The sequence below is a fragment of the Phocoena sinus genome, chromosome 5, assembly GCF_008692025.1.
Source record: "Phocoena sinus isolate mPhoSin1 chromosome 5, mPhoSin1.pri, whole genome shotgun sequence".
Lineage (NCBI taxonomy): Eukaryota > Metazoa > Chordata > Mammalia > Artiodactyla > Phocoenidae > Phocoena > Phocoena sinus.
The window spans coordinates 53,844,447-53,865,368 of record NC_045767.1 but is presented as its reverse complement, the minus strand read 5'-3'; the positions used below and the strand labels follow the sequence as shown (position 1 = coordinate 53,865,368).

Below are 20,922 nucleotides of genomic sequence, written 5' to 3'. Positions count from 1 at the left end.
AGAACTGGGATCTGAACCCAGGTCTGCAGGATTACAAAGCCCATGTTCTTAACTCTGCTGGAGTAAAAGAACTTCTTCAGGATGAAACATTATAGTATCATAATAAGGACTGCTATATATTGCTTTTCCAAGGAGCATATCTTAAAACTATCTGATAATCTCAAAGAAATGATATTCAAGGAGGTCACTATACATTTGATCACTTTAATCAAAACATACTTTTTTAGTGACGTATTTCTTGAAATATTTTTATTTCATAAATATTACACTTGTCAAATCATGAGAACAATAAAGTGCAACACAAGACAACCCACTCATTAGGGCACTGCTCCAATAAAGCCAAAAGGAAGGTCCTAGACGGACGGGTTAATGTCCTTCAGAGGAAAGCTAAGCACCCTGGACTTAGACACCTGAGTCTTCTTAGCTTTCTCACAAATGCTACTACTGGTCTCAAGGAAAATCAGAAAGGATATGCACAGTTCAGCAAAAAACTACCACAAACATGAAATTAATTAGAATAGTTATTCTATAGAAGGTTTATTTTAGATGATAAATTATCCATTTAAAGATAGAGAATAAGAAGTCACAGTGCTATTATAAAAGTTGTAATTTTCCTATTTCCCACTAGAGGGAGCAATAGCATTGCTCTTACCATTTGGTGGATAAAAGACGGCATACTCTTCTAGTCCTAGTTTTCCTGTAAGAGAAAACCATGGAGAGTTCCAATATGATTAGATAAAATAGAAAAAACTTTAAAAATTAATTTTGTGAATATACTAAAAATTAATGGAATTTAAAAACTACTATAGTACAATCTCCTTTCATTTCATTTTATGATATGGAATTAATTTGAAAATATGCCAGCCAATCTTTTGGTATTAGCAAATCCTTTCATCAATTAAAGTCAATAATATAAACTTAAGCACTACAAGGTAAGTGATACAAAATAATTAAAAGAACAAACGTTTTCAAGCTCCTTAAGCACTTAAGAAGAGCAGCATCTATTTGTAAGCCTAGAATTGTTGTGTTAATTATAAGTAATTCTAGTCTAGTCATTAAAGTAAGTCCTAAGCTTTGCAACACCTCATTAGTTTACATTTTTATGGAATAAGCTAAAAAGTTAAAATTAAATGTCTTTCACTGTATGGTGGTAATATTTTCTGAATTCCTAAACAACTGATATGGTCTGAGAATGAGGCTAAATATTTGAAATCAGGAATATCTCAGAAAATTAAAGTATATTCACCATAATTAAATGTTTAAGTGAGTTTTAAAAAGTTTTTCCTCAAAACTTTCAAAGGTCTGAGTTTTTTCCCACCTTCTACTGAGGTGGGAAAAAGTAGGTAGCTCTTATCTTGACAGTTTTTCTAACACTGTTGAGTCTACTGAAAAGTCACGTGCGTTTTTGCACTTGGCTTTAAGGTAAGATTTTTAATTAAACCTGTTTTTTTGGTTGGGAATGGCGGGAGAGAGGAAATGAAGAACTGCATGAGCAGTTTAGGTTAGGGTGGAGACAACAAGGATTGATCTTGTGAGTAAGAAGAGAATGAAATGATAGATGGGTAGGTAGGTAGATGGATGGATGATAGAGAATACCTGCTGGGTACCCAATACTGGGCTAGGTGCCGAGGGCCAAACAGAGTAGATATGAGATATGGTGTCTGAACCATGTGGCTTATAATCCAGACTAAAACAGGAAACATTAAGATATGTTTGGTAAGTTTTCTGGCACAGGCTTTAAGTGCTTTAGAGGTTTCGAGGAGAGGGAAATTGACGATGGGTTGGTGGACTTGGAGACAATGGAAAATGTATATTGGTCTCTGCCCCTGGTTGCTGGCACAGAGCTCCTGAAACCCTTGTACTTTCCTAAGTGATAAGAGCATTGGGAGCATCCTTCATTCTATTGGGGTGACTCTGAGTGGGCTTCTGAATGGGCGCTGGTCACCAGAAAGACCAAGCCTTGATTAGAAGCCCCGCCCCCTCATACTCCAGAGGGACTGGAAATGGAGTTTAATAATTGATCATGCCTCTGTGAGGAAGACTCCATAAAACCCCAGAAGTAGGGGGTTTGAAGAGCTTCTAGGTGGGCAAACACATCAACACTGGGAAGAAGACGCACTCCAACTCCATGGGGACAGAAGCTTCTATGCTTGTGACCCTCCCAGGCGTAGCCCTATGCATCTCTTCATCTGGCTGTTCATTTGTATTCTTTACCATATCCTTTAACCAACTGGTAAATGTAAGTATGTGTTTCCCTGAGTTCTGTGGGCCTCTCTAGTAAATCAGTCAAACCCAAGGAGAGGGTTGTTGGAACTTCCAGTCTAAAGCCAGTTGGTCAGAAGCACAGGTGATAACCTAAGCTTGTGACTAGTGTCTGAAGTGTGTGTGTGTGTGTGTGTGTGTATGTATGTGAGGACTGAGTCCTTAACCTGTGGGATCTGACACCATCTCTAGGTAGACAGTGTTAGAATTGAGTTAAACTGCAGGACACCCAGGTGGTGTCAAGACTAGCTTGTTATTGTGGGGAAAACTCCCCACATATGTGCGACCAAAAGTGTCAGAAGTGAAGTGAAGTGTGAGTAGTAAATTAAAAACACAGGAGCAAAACACAGTAGGAAGGAATTGGGTTTTTCCCTACATAGAAGGAAATAATCTGAGTTTTTCTGATACTGTGAGATATAGGCTAGTTCTTCAAGAACCTATGATTTTGGGGGTGCAGGAGTGGGAATCTTTCCATGTTTAGGGAATATATAGAGGCTTAGAATGAAAGTGGGGTAATGTGGAATAAACAGAGAATCAAAGTTAGCTAGGTTAAGACAGGATCAACTGATGGAGGGCTGAATTAAAATTTGGCTGAATTTAGAGGCAAGTCCATTAGATAAGTTCTATAATCAGTTTTTCAGCAGGTGATGTGAAAGAAACAAACAAGTAAACCAAATGCTTCTATCAATTCAGTATAGAAGCAATGTAACCAAGAGAGCCCCCAAGTGGGGGGAGCCTGATCCCAGCACTGGCAATGTGGGCCTGTCTTAGGGCAGGGGTTGTAGTAAGCAGGCAGACAGTTGGACTTAGGAGATACAGGACAAACAGCATCTTTCTTTATGGGAATAGCAGAATGACCATACACAATAGGCTTATAAGCTTCCAGTGCTGGGTGTTCACTACTTAATAAAAAGGAGAAATCGGGGAAAGGCTTCCAGCTGAAATTAGTTCAATTGCCAGGTGACAGCAGGATACTGAAATAGCATTATCTTGTAGGCAGCTGGTGATAAAGAGAAGAAAGCAATAAAATAGAATTAAGAAAGCTAATAGCATATAAATTATATCAAACTTTAAGTGTCGTGTAACATTTTGAGAGAAGGAATAAAGAAAGCAAAAAAAAGAAAAAGCAAATTCAACTGATAAACTCATAGTTAGAAGGGTAAGTAAAAGTCAACAGATATGGCAAAAACAGCAACAGAGGAGAGAGCAAACAGGGAAAATAAAGAAGTAATTTTAAATTGCTGTTTTTGGGAACCACTTTCCTGTGATCTGCGATCAGTGGCTTGGGCACTGATCTAAGTGGGAGTGAAAGATAGTTACAATAACCTGAGAGACATCTTATTAAATAATTTACAACAAAAATTTTGACAACCAATATATGCTATAAAGTAAACAGTCTTGGCATGATTATGTACGTGTTAAAGAATACTTCCTTTATATGCTAAAATTTTACCTCTTATGTATGATTTCGGTGGTGAAGCACTGTTGTATGCAAAGTGACCCAACACAGAGGTATCTCGGGAGAAACAAAGTAATACCTGGGTACAACATTGGAAAAAACAAACAATTAAGCACTGTTTTTTTCCCTTTATTTTGTATTGAAATATGGTTGCATTACAATGTTGTGTTAACTTGTGTACTTTTTATTTTTTTTAACATCTTTATTGGAATATAACTGCTTTACAATGGTGTGTTAGCTTCTGCTGTATAACAAAGTGAATCAGCTATACGTATACATATATCCCCATATCCCTTCCCTCTTGCGTCTCCCGCCCACCCTTCCTATCCCACCCCTCTAGACGGTTACAAAGCACAGAGCTGATCTCCCAGTGCTACGCGGCTGCTTCCCACTACCTGTCTATTTTACGTTTGGTAGTGTAGATATGTCAGTGCCACTCTCTCACTTCGTTCCAGCTTATCCTTCCGCCTCCCCGTGTCCTCAAGTCCATTCTCTACATCTGCGTCTTTATTCCTGTCCTGCCCCTAGGTTTTTCAGAACCATTTTTTTTGATTCCATATATATGTAAGCACTGTTTTATAACAGGTAATTCATTGCTACTTCTGCTTGAGAGGCACTGAGGTAGAAACTTTTAAGCTCAGTACTGTGCCTCTCAATGGGAAGAGTGCCCTCTATTGGTACACCTATGGTAAGTGTTAGAGTAGAGACCAAGTGTGATGGGCAAAGTTCATCCAAAGATTTTTCACTGTTAGTCACCTAAACCTTAAACAACAGCAGAAAATGCAAGTTACTAACTACCAGGTGATTCTTTTTTTTTTAACATCTTTATTGGAGTATAATTGCTTTACAATGGTGTGTTAGTTTCTGCTTTATAGCAAAGTGAATCAGCTATACATATATCCCCATATCTCCTCCCTCTTGCATCTCCCTCCCACCCTCCATATCCCACCCCTCTAGGTGGTCACAAAGCACTGAGCTAATCTCCCTGTGCTATGCGGCTGCTTTCCACTAGCTATCTATTTTACATTTGGTACTGTATATATGTCCATGCCACTCTCTCACTTTGTCCCACCTTACCCTTCCTCCTCCCCACGTCCTCAAGTCCATTCTCTACATCTGCATCTTTTTTTGTGTGTGTGTGGTACGCGGGCCTCTCCCATTGCGGAGCACAGTCTCCGGACGTGCAGGCTCAGCGGCCGTGGCTTACGGGCCCAGCTGCTCTGCGGCCTGTGGGATCTTCCCAGACTGGGGTACGAACCCGTGTCCCTTGCATTGGCAAGCGGACTCTCAACCACTGCGCCACCAGGGAAGCCCCTACGTCTCCATCTTTATTCCTGTCCTGTCCCTAGGTTCTTCATTACCATTTTTTTTTTTTAGATTCCATATATATGTGTTAGCATACAGTATGTGTTTTTCTCTTTCTGACTTACTTCACTCTGTATGACAGACTCTAGGTCCATCCACCTCACTACAAATAACTCAATTTCGTTTCTTTTTATGGCTGAGTAATATTCCATTGTATATATGTGCCACATCTTCTTTATCTATTCATCTGTCGATGGACACTTAGGTTGCTTCCATGTCCTGGTTATTGTAAATAGAGCTGCAATTAACATTGTGGTACATGACTCTTTTTGAATTATGGTTTTCTCAGGGTATATGCCCAGTAGTGGGATTGCTGGGTCATATGGTAGTTCTATTTTTAGTTTTTTAAGGAACCTCCATACTGTTCTCCATAGTGGCTGTATCAATTTACATTCCCACCAACAGTGCAAGAGGGTTCCCTTTTCTCCACACCCTCTCCAGCATTTACTGTTTGTAGATTTTTTGATGATGGCCATTCTGACTGGTGTGAGGTGATACCTCACTGTGGTTTTGATTTGCATTTCTCTAATGATTAGTGATGTTGACCAGTTGATTCTTTTAGTGTATTTTTAATCTGCAAAAAAGAACCAACTTGAAGAAATTTAATAAGATAAGATGTGTAGAGCGGGGACCCTAGGTAACTACGATGGCACAGAGAAGTTTGAAAAGTGCAGGAAACTGGAACTAGCCTCATTGCTGGGATGCAGCAGCTGGCAGTGGGCATGTCAGGGTGGGAGGGAAGGCAACTCATGGTATCTAAAAGGGATTAGCAGCAGTAGAACAAGTGGCAGCCCAGCACAGGTTAGAAGCTGGTTGTTCTGACCAGCAGGTAGATATGGCAACTCTACCTGGAGAGGAAAATAGGTAGGGCAGAAAGTCAAAATCAAAGATGTCCAGTAGGAGGAAATGGATTGTTGATACCAGCCTGGAGGCAGGGGACCAATCCCCAGGAAGGTGATTAGTGAGTGACAGGAAATCTAGGTCCTGGTATTAGAAGTCCTGGGATTCAAAAGATGTTACTGAGAAAAGGATTCGGGAATAACAGAAAAAGGCAGAAGCCCAGTTAACAGAACTGGGGAACAAAATCAGGGCTCGACTAGCAGCAGGAGTGAATGGAGAGGGGAACCATGAGTTCAAGACACAAGAAAGGGGCCCAGCTCTAGAAACAGGATAGATATGGAGACTGGGCATCAGTCAGGTGCAGTCGTGAGATACATACCAACCATTGCTGCTGATTTATTTTTATATATTAAAAGACTATGCAAGCAATACATGTTTATGATAAAAATAAGAAAAAAAATTAGAAATAGAGATAATTAAAAAATGGAGAAAGAAGACCCACAATCTCACCAGTGTTAATATTTTGATGTATATCCTTCCGGGCTGTTCTTATACATACATACATAAATTTTTCCAACAAAATAGGATTATGCATACTGTTCTATACTCTACTTTCTCTCAGTGTTATAAAATAAGGGATTTCCCTGGTGGTGCAGTGGTTAAGAATCCACCTGCCAATGCAGGGGACATGGGTTCAATCCCTGGTCTGGGAAGATCCCACATGCCGCGGAGCAACTAATCCCATGTGCCACAACTACTGAGCCTGTGCTCTAGAGCCCACGAGCCACAACTACTGAGTTCACGTGCCACAAGTACTGAAGGCCGCATGCCTTGTGCTCCATAACAAGAGAAGCCACCACAAAAAGAAGCCTGCACACCGCAACGAAGAGTAGCCCCTGCTCACCGCAACTAGAGAACGCCCACGTGCAGCAATGAAGACCTAACACAGCCAAAATTTTAAAAATAAATAAAGTAAATAAATCTGTAAAAAAAAATTATAAAATAAGTATTTTCTACCCACATTTTTTAATGCTGCAGAATAATCCACTATACAGACGAACAATAGTTTATTTATTTTTTGTGGTACGTGGGCCTCTCACTGTTGTGGCCTCTCCCGTTGAGGAGCACAGGCTCCGGACGCGCAGGCTCAGCGGCCATGGCTCACGGGCCCAGCCGCTCCGTGGCATGTGGGATCTTCCCGGACCGGGGCACGAACCCGTGTCCCCTGCATCGGCAGGCGGACTCTCAACCACTGCGCCACCAGGGAAGCCCTGATGTGTATTTTAATTAGGAACCTAAAAGTGGTCAGGAAATGAGCCTGGGATAATAAGATTTTGGAACAGGTCACCGGGACCAGATAAATAAGCCTGGGGTTGAAGGGAGAGGTCCAGGAAGCCCCAAAAGACAAATATAAATTAAAGATAAATATAAATTTGGAAGTTGTCAGTGTACAGATGGTACTTAAAGTCAGGAGAATATATGAGATCACCAATGGCAAAGACGGGGGAAAAAAAGAGGTCCAAGGACTTATCCTTGGCGTTACTCCAGGGTATGACAGGGAGATGAAGAGAAAGCAACAAAGGTGAATGAGAATGTCAGCCAGTAAGATAGAAGGGAACCAGAAAGCATGATATCCTAGAAGCCAAGTGAAGAAAGAGAATCAAAGAGAAGGCATGATTGAGTGACCAAACAGATAAAGTAAGGTGAAAACTGGGAAATGACCAGCAATATGAAATCACTCGTGATCTTCAGTAGGACAGTTGGGCAAAAAAAGACTGATTAAGGAAGGTTCAAGAGAGAATAGGAGGATAGGACTTAGAAACAATATCTGCAGATTTTTTTAAAAGAAGTTTTGCCAAATAAGGGAACAGGGGAATGGGGCAGTAGCTGGAAGGGATAAGGGATCAAGAAAGATTTTTGTTTCACTTTATTTTGCTTTGTTTTTCAGAATGAGAGAAATAACCATGCAGTTGTATACTAAGAGGAGTGATCCAATAGAAATGGGAAAATTGATGATGGAAAAACTAACAATTGCACTGCCTTTGAGCACCGAGGGAAGATGAGTTTCAGTGTCCAAATGCTGGGACTGGCTTTGTTATAAATAAAAGCACGGGCAGTTTATCCATAATAAGAGGAAGGGAAAGCTGAATATATGGGTGCAGAGGCAGGGAGGTGGAATACGTGTGGTGGAGGGCGGTTCTCAGAACTTTTATTTTTTTCAGAAACAGGACTCAAAGTCATTACCTGAGAGAGAAGAGGTGGAGATCTGAAGAGAGAGGAGGTATGAGAAGTCCTCTAGGGGAATAGATGAATGATTGGACCAGGGAAATGAAGTAGAAATGCCGAGCAGAAGTAAGGACTCTCTTGAGGTTAAAGGTCATGAATTTAAATCAAACCAGTCCTCATGATTGCATGTTTTTCTCTAGCCACTTTCAAATGCACACTGCAGCCACAGAATTAGTGGAGAGTTGTACTTAACCAGGATTAAAGTTTTGTCAGGCAATTACTACTAGAAATTGGGAGAAGGGTGAGGGAGTTGAACATGTATTCAAGAGGAAGTGATTATAATGATAGGTCATGGTATTGACATGTCTTTCACATTTGTTCTCTCTGTTCACACAGACCTTGCTCTATAGCAAGTGCTCATTAAGGTTAGCCTGAACTGCCAGAGTTGTTCACTGCTATGAAAAGCTAATCTCTCTTCACTAATCACCGTATGCACATGGCTCATGTTTATTTTTGTTTTTCTCAGTCTCCTAATTCCTTGCCTTTAAGAACCAGACATTTCCTCAGAGAAAGACAAATACCATGATTTCATTTCTATGTGGGATCTTAAAAAAAAATAACCACAAACAGACAAACAAAATAAAATAGATACAGAGAACAAATTGATGGTAGCCAGAGGGGAGGTGGGTGGGGGGTTGAGCGAAAAAGGTGAAGAGGATTAAGAAGTACAAACTTCCAGTTATAAAACAAAGGAGTCATGAGAATATAATGTACAGCGCAGGGAATACAGTCACTAATAACTGGAATAATTCTGTATGGTGACAGATGGTTACTAGACTTATCACGGTGATCAATTTGTAATGTATATAAATGTCAAATCACTATGTTGTACACCTGAAAATAATATACTATTGTATATCAACCATAATTCGATAAAAAAATTTTTTAATTTTTAAATTAAAGGAAAAAGAACCAGACATTTCAGATAACATTTCTATTCTGAAGCCACCGCTAAGCTGAACTACTCCCAGAATTTATTTCTCCTTTAATTGTATTTGCATGCAACATTGCATAAACATCTATCAGAGCATTTATCAAATTATAACTATGTATTTGCCTTTACCTCGTTTTTCACTAAAATGTGAACTTAATAAACATGCAGCACCTTACACAGTGCCTGTATCAGAACAGACACTCAATAACTTGACATGAATAAAGGATATCTGATTGCACCTGGGCCTTTCTTGAACACCATTCAATGGCATTAAAATACGTATAACTATGGCATATTCTAATATGTCAGTATTCCTGCTAAGCATATGCTAGATAAGCCAAGCGTATGGTAGAGAATTTGTCACCCAACAGAAAGATTAATACCCGTGTCTTCTCTTTACTATATAAACATTCCCCCCTATAAATATTTTATATACTTTGGACAATAAGTTAACTTTTATAGATTGTCATGATGCTATTAAGTACTAGAACCTGAAAATGTTATTGTCAAACTACCCAATATACTTCCATGGAATAAGGGTTATCTTCTGTTTGAACACATTTTAAAACTCTGATATAATTTAAAACTTTCAGCACAATGAAGTATTTTTAAGAATTTCATGCAAAATAAAAACTAAACTTTGGAATACAAAAAAGTTGACTTATAACTCAAAACATTATTTCTGTAATGCTCAGTGTTGTTGCTTATAAAATTTAGGTAGCTAACATGAGTCACTCAGAAGAGTGTCTGTGTATCCTTGTAGCATAGGCCCAGATCTTCCTTCAGGAGGGATTACTGGAGGTTTTCTCGTCTACATATGGACACAGCAATGCCACGTGCTGTCTAATTTTGTAGCCTAGTCACAAAACCCGATAAATTGGTTATGACACAGAGCATGCCAGGAACATTAAGTTCACTCCATTACAATCAACAACTTTCCCATAGAGCAGTTATGTTGCTAGGCAGCTCTGCCAAAGGAAAGCCTATAATTAGTGACAAGAAAAGCCTTTCTTCTTTCTTATACATACATACACATATAAGTGTGCATGCACACGTATAGGGATAAAATTCTTTTCCCAGAGAAAAATCAGAACTCAATTTCTGATAATATTGTTTCCAATACGTACAATTATAATTTTTATTACTTAAAATGAACTTCCCTCTGATAAGTCAGACTAATTGTAAAATTAGTTATTTAAAAGGTATGATCATGGAAAGTATCCACATGAGGAAAATTTAATTCTGCATAATTCCCAAAGACAGAACTTAGGTGTTATAATTATCCTTTTGTTTATGTTATAAGGATAAAGATCCACATTACAGCTTTACAAAGTACTAAGAGTAGCAGAGGCCAGGAGATGTACGACTGAAAAAATTATGTGAAATCTAAAAATAATACAATTTGGACTAAAATATGATAAAAATGGAAAATAAATGTTAAAGCACACTCCTATAGTACTTACTATCTGTGATATTAGTTAACTTAATATCCAGTGCTGTACATAAACACTTTAAAACAATTTCAAACATTTTTGCCTCCCTAGCTAGAATGTAATAAGCCCATCAAAGGTGGTATCATTTACATATAAGAATCAATAAATGTTTACTGATGATCAATCTGCTTTTTCTCAGAGAATGTTTACTGATGATCAATCTGCTTTTTCTCAGAGAATGCATCCATTGTTTATAAATGGTTCTGTTTGTCAGACTTAGTCACTTGTAAGTTTTCCAAGTTTATGGGGTACACAAAGATGAGTATATCCTCAAGGGCAAATTCTGGCACTATTTGGAGAAATTGTTACTACTCTCATTTAAAATGATACCATTACTGACCCTGTTCATCAAATGAGGCAGATATGTTGCCTGGAAAATCTCTTTTACTACCACCAAAAAGCCTTTGTAGTTGTAACTTAAAATTGACAATCCTCTTCTTTCCAGTCACCAAAGGGGATGAAATTGTCAAATTTACACTTTTTCTACCCACACACTGAAGTAGAATAGTCATCACACTATAAATCATACGATTATTGGCCTTTGGTTGATATTATAATTTATGTATTCATGTTTAGTGTCATAATACTAAACATTTATGGGGGAGAAATTATAAAATAATCAAATAAGCTATAAAAAGTACTATAAATAAAAAGTATGAAAAATACTACATAGGACTTTAAAAGCATACTTTAGATGGCCATGACTTTGTGTGTCTGTGTTGGGAAGCAGGGAGTGGGTCAGGGAAGGTATTTGTGAGTAAGTGATATTTTAGCTGAGAGCTGAAGGAAAAATAGGAATTTATTAGAGGAAGAGGGGAGGGTAACAGTCTTTTACATCAAAGGAACTGCAGGTCTCATGGCCCTGAGGTAGAAAGAAGTATAGTGAACTTGAGGACTAAAAGATCAGAGTGGTTGGAATACACTGTGCCAGAGTGTCAGGGCAGAGGTGAACAATGAGGCTGAAGAGGTGGACCAGTGCACGCAGCGTCATGTAGGCTTCATGAAGGATTTTGGTCTTTTTGGTTTTAATCGCACAAGTAACATGAATTGATTGGTGTTTTTACAAGACTACTCTGAGCAATCAGGCAAGACAAAGAAAAGAAGGCATCCAAACAGGAAAGAGAGAAATAAAATTATCTTTATTTGCAAATGATATGATCTTATGTGTAGAAAATCTTAAGGATTCCACCAAAAATCTGCTAGAACTAAACAATGAATTCAGTAAAGTTGCAGGATACAAAATCAACATACAGAAAACAGCTGTGTTTCTATACACTAACAGCAAAACATCTGAAAAAGAAATAAATAATTCCATTCACTATAGCATCAAAACCAATAAAATACTAAGGAATAAGTTTAACCAAGGAGGTGAAAGATCTGTACACTGAAAAGTACAAGACTTTGATGAAAGAAACTGAAGAAGACACAAATGGAACAATATCCCATGTTCATGGATCTGAAGAATTAGCATTGTTAAAATGTCCATACTACCCAAAGCCATCTATAGATTCAATGCAATCCCTATTTAAATTCCAATGGCATTTTTTTCACAGAAATAGAAAAACAATCCTAAAATTTGTATAGAGCCACAAGAGAACCTGAGTAGCCAAAACAATCTCAAGAAAGAATAACAAAGCATCATACTTCCTGATTTCAAGCTATACTACAAAGCTATAGTAATCAAAATAGTATAGCACTGGCATAATAATAGACACACAAACCAATGGAACAGAATCGAGAGCCCAGAAATAAACCACACATAAATAGTCAACTAATATTTGACAAGGGAGCCACAAATACTCAATGGAGAAAGGATAGTATCTTCAATAATAAATAGGGTTGGGAAAACTGGATAACCACATGCAGAAGAATGAAATTAGACTCATATCTTACCCCACTCACAAAAATGAACATGAAATGGATTTAAGACTTAAATGTAAGACCTGTACCATAAAACTCCTAGAAAAAAACACAGAAAAAAAGCTCCTTGACTTCACAGAGATTTTCGGGATATGACAGTAAAACCACAAGCAACAAAAGCAAAATAAATAAGTGGGACCACATCACACTAACAAGCTTCTGTAAAGCAAAAGAAATAAACAACAAAATGAAAAGGATGGGAGGATGGGAGAAAATATTTCCAAATCATATATCTGATAAGGGGTTAATATCCAAAATATATTAAGAATTCTTACAACTCAATAGCAAAAAAACAAAAAAACCCAATTAAAAAATGGGCAGAGGAACTGAATAGAAGTTTTCCAAAGAAGACATACAAATGGCCAACAGGTACATGAAAAGGTAGTCAACATCAATAATCATCAGGGAAATGCAAATCAAAACCACAATATGTTATCACCTCAGGCCTGTTAAAATGGCTATCATCAAAAAGACAAGACAAAGAAAGACAAGTATTGGGGAAGGTACAGAGAAAAGGGAACCCTAGTGCACTGTTGGCGGGAATGCAAGTTGGTACAGCCACTACAGAAAATAAATATGGAGGTTACTCAAACCTGCTCTCCACAGAGGTCTGCCCTATGAGTTGGAGGCAGGGAGTCCCTGACTTCTTGGCTGCATTCTTCTGGAATTTAGCATCTGCAACACAGAGCTGAGGAGTGTGAGAAATACTGGTTACCTGACCCTCATATAGAGCTACTGCAGCCCTTGACTAGAAGTTATAGGGAAACGGAACCCCATCTTCCTGGCCACACTCAGCTGAATTGAAGCTTCCATCATGATGATCTGGGGGTGAGGGGAGGGAGAGAGTGCATCACAACTCAAGTGCTACAGACTGTTCTGAGATTTCGTAGCTTTTCTTAAATAAATGTTGTTTGGTTTTTTTTGTTGTTGTTGTTGCTGTCTTCATGTATAACCTTAACACAGCTTCCAGATTTTTTTTTTTTTTTTTTTTTTTTTTTTTGGTACACGGGCATCTCACTGTTATGGCCTCTCCTGTTGCGGAGCACAGGCTCCGGACGCGCAGGCTCAGTGGCCATGGCTCACGGGCCTAGCCGCTCCATGGCATGTGGGATCTTCCCAGACCAGGGCACGAACCCGTGTCCGCTGCATCGGCAGGCGGACTCTCAACAACTGCACCACCAGGGAAGCCCCAGATACTTTAAATATTTTTGTTTTTTAAATAATTTTCACTGATTTTGATTTTTCTGCTAGGGATGGTTCTGTGGACTTCCTTATGATACAATACCAAAACTAATCATTTCCACTCAATATTTCTTAAGTATGGAAACAAACATTAATATATAAATGAAGCATTAACTTTACTGTACATTCAAAATTTTACTGAGTACTAAGAATTAGGTACCAGGCTACATATTAGCTAGATAAGTAAATAAACTTTTAGATTTTTGTATTTTCCAACTTTTAATTATGTTAAAGAATGGGATTTTAAATCTTTACTGTTTTTTAAAATTAAAAAAATTAATGGCACATTTAAAATCACTGAAACTTCCTTAAAATTGTTTCTAGGGTTATTTCAAATTTTAGCTTTATAAATAAATTTTATAAAATCGTTGGAATTTAGTTCTTGGAATATATGATTAATTAAACCTTCTTGAGAGAATCTTATTTAACTCTTTTCTTAAACAGACGCACAACTACCACCACTATTACCAATTAGAAACCTGCAAATCCAGACAGCTGGGACTGATTTACATTTAATGAAGCAGAAATTGTCATGTGGAATCTAGACATTTTCTCCATGACACATGTTGACATTCACTCAAAATCAAATTATTAATCTTCTATCTATCTATGTGTGTGATCTTTAAGAAAAAGTATTATTTAAGCAATTCTACATAAATTTCATATTTCCTATTTGTGATAAGATGTTTCTATTTTAGTAGATATGAAAAAGACCTAGGTAAATCCAAACACCCACAATATCAGCATATGAAATGATCAAAGAGTAATCACAATGCTTCACACTGATTTCAAAACATTTAATTATTTATTCAAGGCCTTTAATAGAAAACTATCATGTAAAATGCTTTCTCTGAATGTCTTGTGATGACTGAAATATGAACTGGACATTCAATTTAAGAATCCGTGCCTAATCAAAAACTCTACAAACAATAAATGCTGGAGAGGGTGTAGAGAAAAGGGGACCCTCCTACACTGTGGTGGGAATGTAAATTGGTACAGCCACTATGGAGAACAGTATGGAGGTTCCTTAAGAAACTAAAAATGGGGTTACCATATGATCCAGCAATCCCACTCCTGGGCATATATCTGGAGAAAACCATAATTTGAAAAGATACACATACCCCAATGTTCATTGCAGCACTATTTACAACAGCCAGGACTTGGAAGCAACCTAAATGTCCATTGACGGAGGAAAGGATAAAGAAGATGTGGTACATATATACAATGGAATATTACTCAGCCGTAAAAAAAGAATGAAATAATGCCATTTGCAGCAACATGGATGGACCTAGAGGTTGTCATACTGAGTGAAGTCAGTCAGACAAAGACAAATATCATATGATATTGCTTATATGTGGAATCTAAAAAAAAAAAGGTACAAATGAACCTATTTACAAAACAGAAATAGAGTCACAGATGTAGAAAACAAACTTATGGTTATGGGGGGGAGGGATAAATTAGGAGACTGGGATTGACATATATACACTACTATATATATATATATATATATATATATATATATATATATATATATACAGATAACTAATAAGAACCTACTGCACAGCACAGAGAACTCATATTCTGAAATGACCTATATGGGAATAGAATGTAAAAAAGAGTTGATTCATGTATTAAAAAAAAAATCTGTGCATGTACCTCTCCTGGTTGGAGCAGATACGTAGCTCTTATTCTCCTACCTAGTCCCATGTAAGAACAAAAATTAACCTTATCCCAAACTTAGAACATTTAATTAGATAAAAAATAAACATAGTGGATTTCAGGAAGGTTCAGTTAACAAAAGAGATATCTTCTAAAGTATCCTGAGTTAGAGAACTTAAAACAAGAACATTACATATTTTAATTTTTCAACTTACCTGATATAAGTAATCTTCAAATACAAAATAATAATCATCATTGCTTGCTGTCAATTTCACATCCTATAATTAAAAGTAGAGAGCACTGAAGAGAACCTAAATGAATATGTCTATAGTACTAAGACATAAAGGCAGCATCTAGAAATAATACTGCAATGATTTTATTTTTATGTATGATTATAAACTTCTCAATTAGATTTTATCACTAGAATTATCACAGGTAAACTTACAAATTTAACTTGACTAATATAAGTGACACATTATTTGACTACAAATTGTTCACAGTCTTTTTGGTTCCATTAGTAATTCTTTATTACTTATTTCAATTTTATCTCCTTTAAATCTAATATTTAGGTGTCTTAAAATTAGAAAAGGAGATGCAATCACAACATCCAAAAGCAACCGTAACAATCTGGCCTCAAATTACTGTTCCAATCTCATCTTCCACTATTCAGACCCACATTCTTGCCATTCCCTCAAAATACCAAAAATCTTTCATGTTTTTGTGATTTTTCACTTGCAAGTCATTGCTTGCTAGCAAACAAACAAACAAACTAGACAATGTTTATCTTCAATCTCACCAGCAAGAAAACATACATAGTAGAAATATCGGAACAGTTACAAAGAAATATTGCAGGAATCTATGATAATATTGCTCAACCTACAAAATTCAATCAGACTATTGACCAAAGCAGCAATTACAGGAGGATGAAATGAGCTGTGGATGACTCTGGAGGTAGTGAATGTGTGCTACGCTTGGGAAAACTGAAAGACGCAGACTAAGAGGAAAGAAAGGAGCCAGTCTAAGTCACAACGCGGGCAGAGGCAGAGACCATGCAATCTCAACGAGGATGATATTGCCTCTAAGGGGTGAGACTTCGTTCCTGGGGATCAAAAACTTTTACATAGTACAATGGTTTGTGGACCTCCAAAGCTTATCCTTACCCACCAAAATCTTATTCTTTGGTATTTAATTTTTTTATATTAGAGAAAATTTTCTCTTTAGGGATAATAATGAAGAAAAGGTTGAGAAACACTGATATAAACTGACAGGTCAACTGTCCATCATAGCAAGTGGTGGAAAACTGTAGATGGTGTGGATTCAAGGCAAGTTTGTGGGGAAAAAAAACACAGTCCAGAGAGAACCATTAGATATTTTAGCTTAGGGAGGGTTTGATGGTGTTCTGTATATAAGCATTGCCTTGTTTCATTAATTTCTTTAATCACTAAAATAATTCTACTTTACTTTCAGTTAAATTAAAAATGAGCCTTTGCCAAAGGGACTTGTAATGAAACTTCAAATAATTTTAAAATGCTCATTTCCTCAAGGGCTGACTTTAATAATGTTTGGAGTTGTTCCAATAAGATCAGCAGAGCTCAACTAATACAAGTCAGAAACAACCAGAGACAGATATCTTCCTAAAAACACTCATGTTGTGGACAGTCAGGATTGATTCTAGCAGAACTTATATTCAATTCTTCAGACACAAACTGTTTACCTCTTTCTCATGACAGATTTGTTTTTTACTGATTCTAACTGAAATTCATGTTGGCAGCAAAGAGAACTCTCATGCTAGCACTCTTGGATTTTTTGAACAACTTCTCTTGTGAGTCTTCTCTCATTTGAACAGAAAGGAGATTGAAGGTCTTAAAGCCCAAAAGATCTCTTAGGCTGTTGTTAAAATAATCCCCTGAGCACAATCATTTGACCTCAAAGTTAATAGTAGTACCTGTGATCCAAATCTATGTAAAAACTTCTGTGAGAGTCAAGACTTTTCATCAAAAGACTGCATCCTCTTAAATTTCCTCATCTTTTCTCTCTGTAGAGCACAGTGGTTAAAGGTACGGTTGTGAAGTCAGATTACCTAGATTCAAATCTTGGCTTTGCTATTTAATATATGAATTTAAACAAATTTCTTTACTCTTTCTTTACCTCAGTTCCCTCATCTGTAAAATGGCAAAATGATAGTACTTCCTGTTTTGCTACAACACATGTATCAATATGTGGCTGGTGAGTAAGGGAATGATGGCAGTATAACATGAAAATTGTGTTCGTTCATATGCAATTTTTCTTTAAAAAAGGGAAGCCAGAACAGCAGAAGTAGAATTATAACCTTCAGCAGGAAAGGACAAAGTCTTCCACAGGCATGAGCCCTTATAACTGTATTTCAAGAGAATGGAAAATGAATGATTGCACGGGGGGCCCCTCTCCAGAGAGGCACACCCCCAGCCTTGCACATCTCTTAGCTTCTGCACTTCCTCTTGTGCCCACCTGAACAGCAGCCCCAGTGGTGCTGTGCACCACTTCCATCTGCATTACTTTAGCATTTACACTTTATTATTTTTGTACATTTTTAATAACTCCTGCAGGAGCAGCCTGCCTGAGTTGTCCAATTCATCTCCCAATTATTGTTTCTGTTAGCACTTTAGTTACAAAAGTGCTATTTTTCCTATAAGCTCTTATTTTTTTTTTTTTTTTTTTTTTTTTTGCGGTACACAGGCCTCTCACCGCTGTGGCTTCGCCCGTTGCGGAGCACAGGCTCCGGACGCGCAGGCTCAGCGGCCATGGCTCACGGGCCCAGCCACTCCGCGGCACGTGGGATCTTCCCGTACCGGGGCACGAACCCGTGTCCCCTGCATCGGCAGGCGGACTCTCAACCACTGCGCCACCAGGGAAGCCCTAAGCTCTTATTTTTAAGCATGATTTTGCAGAATGCAAGTTTTTTCCAGGAAAAAATGCATTTATCATTTACAGCCCAGATGCTGGTATCTACCACCCAAGGTAGCTAACAGGATCAGATGACAATCTATGTAAAGAGTTTGGAACAATGTATGGCACATAGTAAGCAATCATTAAATGCTAGTAGTCATTGTTATAATTAACTTTGGTTATGTTTTACCCAGACAAATTTTTAGGTTCTTCTCTCCCCTGTTTCTGAGATCTGGAATAATATGCCCTTCTCCTCTATCTTACAAGTTCTAAATCTAAAATCCAAGTCTTTTAAACAACCCAATTATTAATCCAGAATCAGTCATATCCTATACCACGTTTTCAGCATCTGCATCTCGTCTCAATATCAGATGCCTGGAAACAAAAACTCAATGAATCCTTATCATAAAACTTGAGACGTGCTTAACTATATGTCTAGAAACTAAAAGAAATTAAAAATAAAACATGACTTCAAAATAATAAAATAAATAAGCAGGCCCTAAAGACTGTGAGACAAATAAGATAAAAAATCCATAATCTCATTTTCCTTTTAGTTTCTTCTTATGTAGTTTGTGTGGAAAACTTGAATTTATAAGGACAGGAAATGCTTATCATTCTCTTAATCAATAAATGGGAGGGTCAGGAAAGGATTATGAGGACAGTTTCAACGGGAAGGAGGATAACATTGAATAGAAACTGCAAATTTTGAAGGTCAAACTTAACTTTTTAAGTATAATGATCACTTAAAATTATTTTTCAAGTTTAGTATGTATCATCATGCATAGTGCAGTCCCTACATGTTGAAGACTCAATAATTGCTTAATGATATTAATGAAATGGAAAAACTACTTACTTTATAAATTAAACTGTCCACCAAAAGGTCATGTTGTATCACATTAGTCTTAAGCTGCTCATAATACAAGATATCCTAGATTTAAAAGTTAAACAAACAAAAACATTAAAAGTCAATCACATTTTAAAGTCAGCCTCAAATAAATAATGCCTTTAATAAATAATGATCATTAATAGTATTATAAACACTAAGAGGATAAGGACTTTTTTTTTCTTTAATTTGTTTATTTTTGGCTGCATTGGGTCTTTGTTGCTGCGTGCTGTCTTTCTCTAGCTGCGGCCATCAGGGGCTACTCTTCGTTGTGGTGCATGGGCTTCTCATTGCAGTGGCTTCACAGGTTTCTCATTGCGGTGGCTTCTTTTGTTGCGGAGCATGGGCTCTAGGCGCATGGGCTTCAGTAGCTGTGGCTCGCGGACTCTAGAGCACAGACTCAGTAGCTGTGGTGTGTGGGCTCAGTTGCTCCGCAGCATGTGGGATCTTCCCGGACCAGGGCTTGAGCCTGTGTCCTCTGCATTGGCAGTCCAATTCCTAACCACTGCCCCACCAGAGAAGTTCCCAGGACTTTTTTTAATTCACTACTACAGTCTCCATGCCTGGCCAATAGTAGATGATCAATAAATATACCTAATCCCATCCCTTAAGATAAAATCTGCTACCTGGTGGGTATTTAATCAATGTTTGCTAAACTGATTAACTGTAATTTAATAGCAAATGCAGGACTTCCCTGGTGGTGCAGTGGTTAAGAATCCACCTGCCAATGCAGGCGACATGGGTCCGAGCCCTGGTCCAGGAAGATCCCACATGCCGCGGAGCAACTGAGCCCACGTGCCACAACTACTGAAGCCCGAGTGCCTAGAGCCTATGCTCCGCAACAAGAGAAGCCACTGCAATGAGAGGACCGTGCACCACAACGAAGAGTAGCCCCCACTCACTGCAACTAGAGAAAGCCCGTATGCAGCAACGAAGACCCAACGCAGCCCAAAATAAATAAATTTATTTTTTAAAAAAATTTAAAATATAGCAAATGCAGTATTTATTAAGTAATTACTAGGTGTCAGGAACTGTTTTACACATGAGTTAATCTATTTAATCCCATACCAACAAAATAAAACTGTTCAACAATGATTATTATTCCCATTTACATTTGAGAAATTAAGGCCCAGAGAAAGAAGTAACTTGCTGTCTAAGGCCACAAAGGCAGTAAGAGTTGATCCCGGGAAAGCCCCGAAACCTATATAAAAACCCAGAATGACTACACTATACTGCCTTTCTAATATCTAAATTATTATAAAATAAAAAAGTTTAAACATACTAAATCAGCCCTGGTAGTAAAAGTAATCATAAAGCATATGAAAAACATCAGGGTTTTTTTTTTTAGATTAAAAATCCTTTATTATTCATTTTTAGTTCAAAATATAATGATTATAACTATACAGAATCCTATGCAGTTAACCTGTACATGATTTAAGCACAGCTTGAGAAGATACATAAATTTCCAAGAGATAATGAGAAACACTCTCATCTCATCTGGCTAATGGACAATAATAAGGGTTTAGGACTTTTAATGACATTGATCAATAGAATCAGCAGTGTACTTTTCTTTACATCTGAGTCCAGGTTTTTAGAAAAGTAAATAAAAATCAGTTATAGCACAGGGAACTCTGCTCAATATTCTGTAATAACC

The 20,922-nt window shown here is 37.6% G+C and overlaps 1 protein-coding gene across 3 annotated transcripts in view; it reads right to left on the bottom strand.

The window, feature by feature from the left end:
- TBC1D19 (TBC1 domain family member 19) overlaps positions 1 to 20,922 on the bottom strand; it is a 156,268-nt gene that overhangs the window by 35,133 nt on the left and 100,213 nt on the right. For all 3 annotated transcript variants that reach the window (XM_032633641.1, XM_032633644.1, XM_032633645.1), the window contains 4 exons: positions 19,239 to 19,313; positions 15,676 to 15,738; positions 3,716 to 3,800; positions 653 to 697 (listed from right to left, as the gene is read on the bottom strand). In XM_032633641.1, the coding sequence (XP_032489532.1) occupies positions 653 to 697; positions 3,716 to 3,800; positions 15,676 to 15,738; positions 19,239 to 19,313 (268 nt within the window). The remainder of the gene's footprint in view (positions 1 to 652; positions 698 to 3,715; positions 3,801 to 15,675; positions 15,739 to 19,238; positions 19,314 to 20,922) is intronic.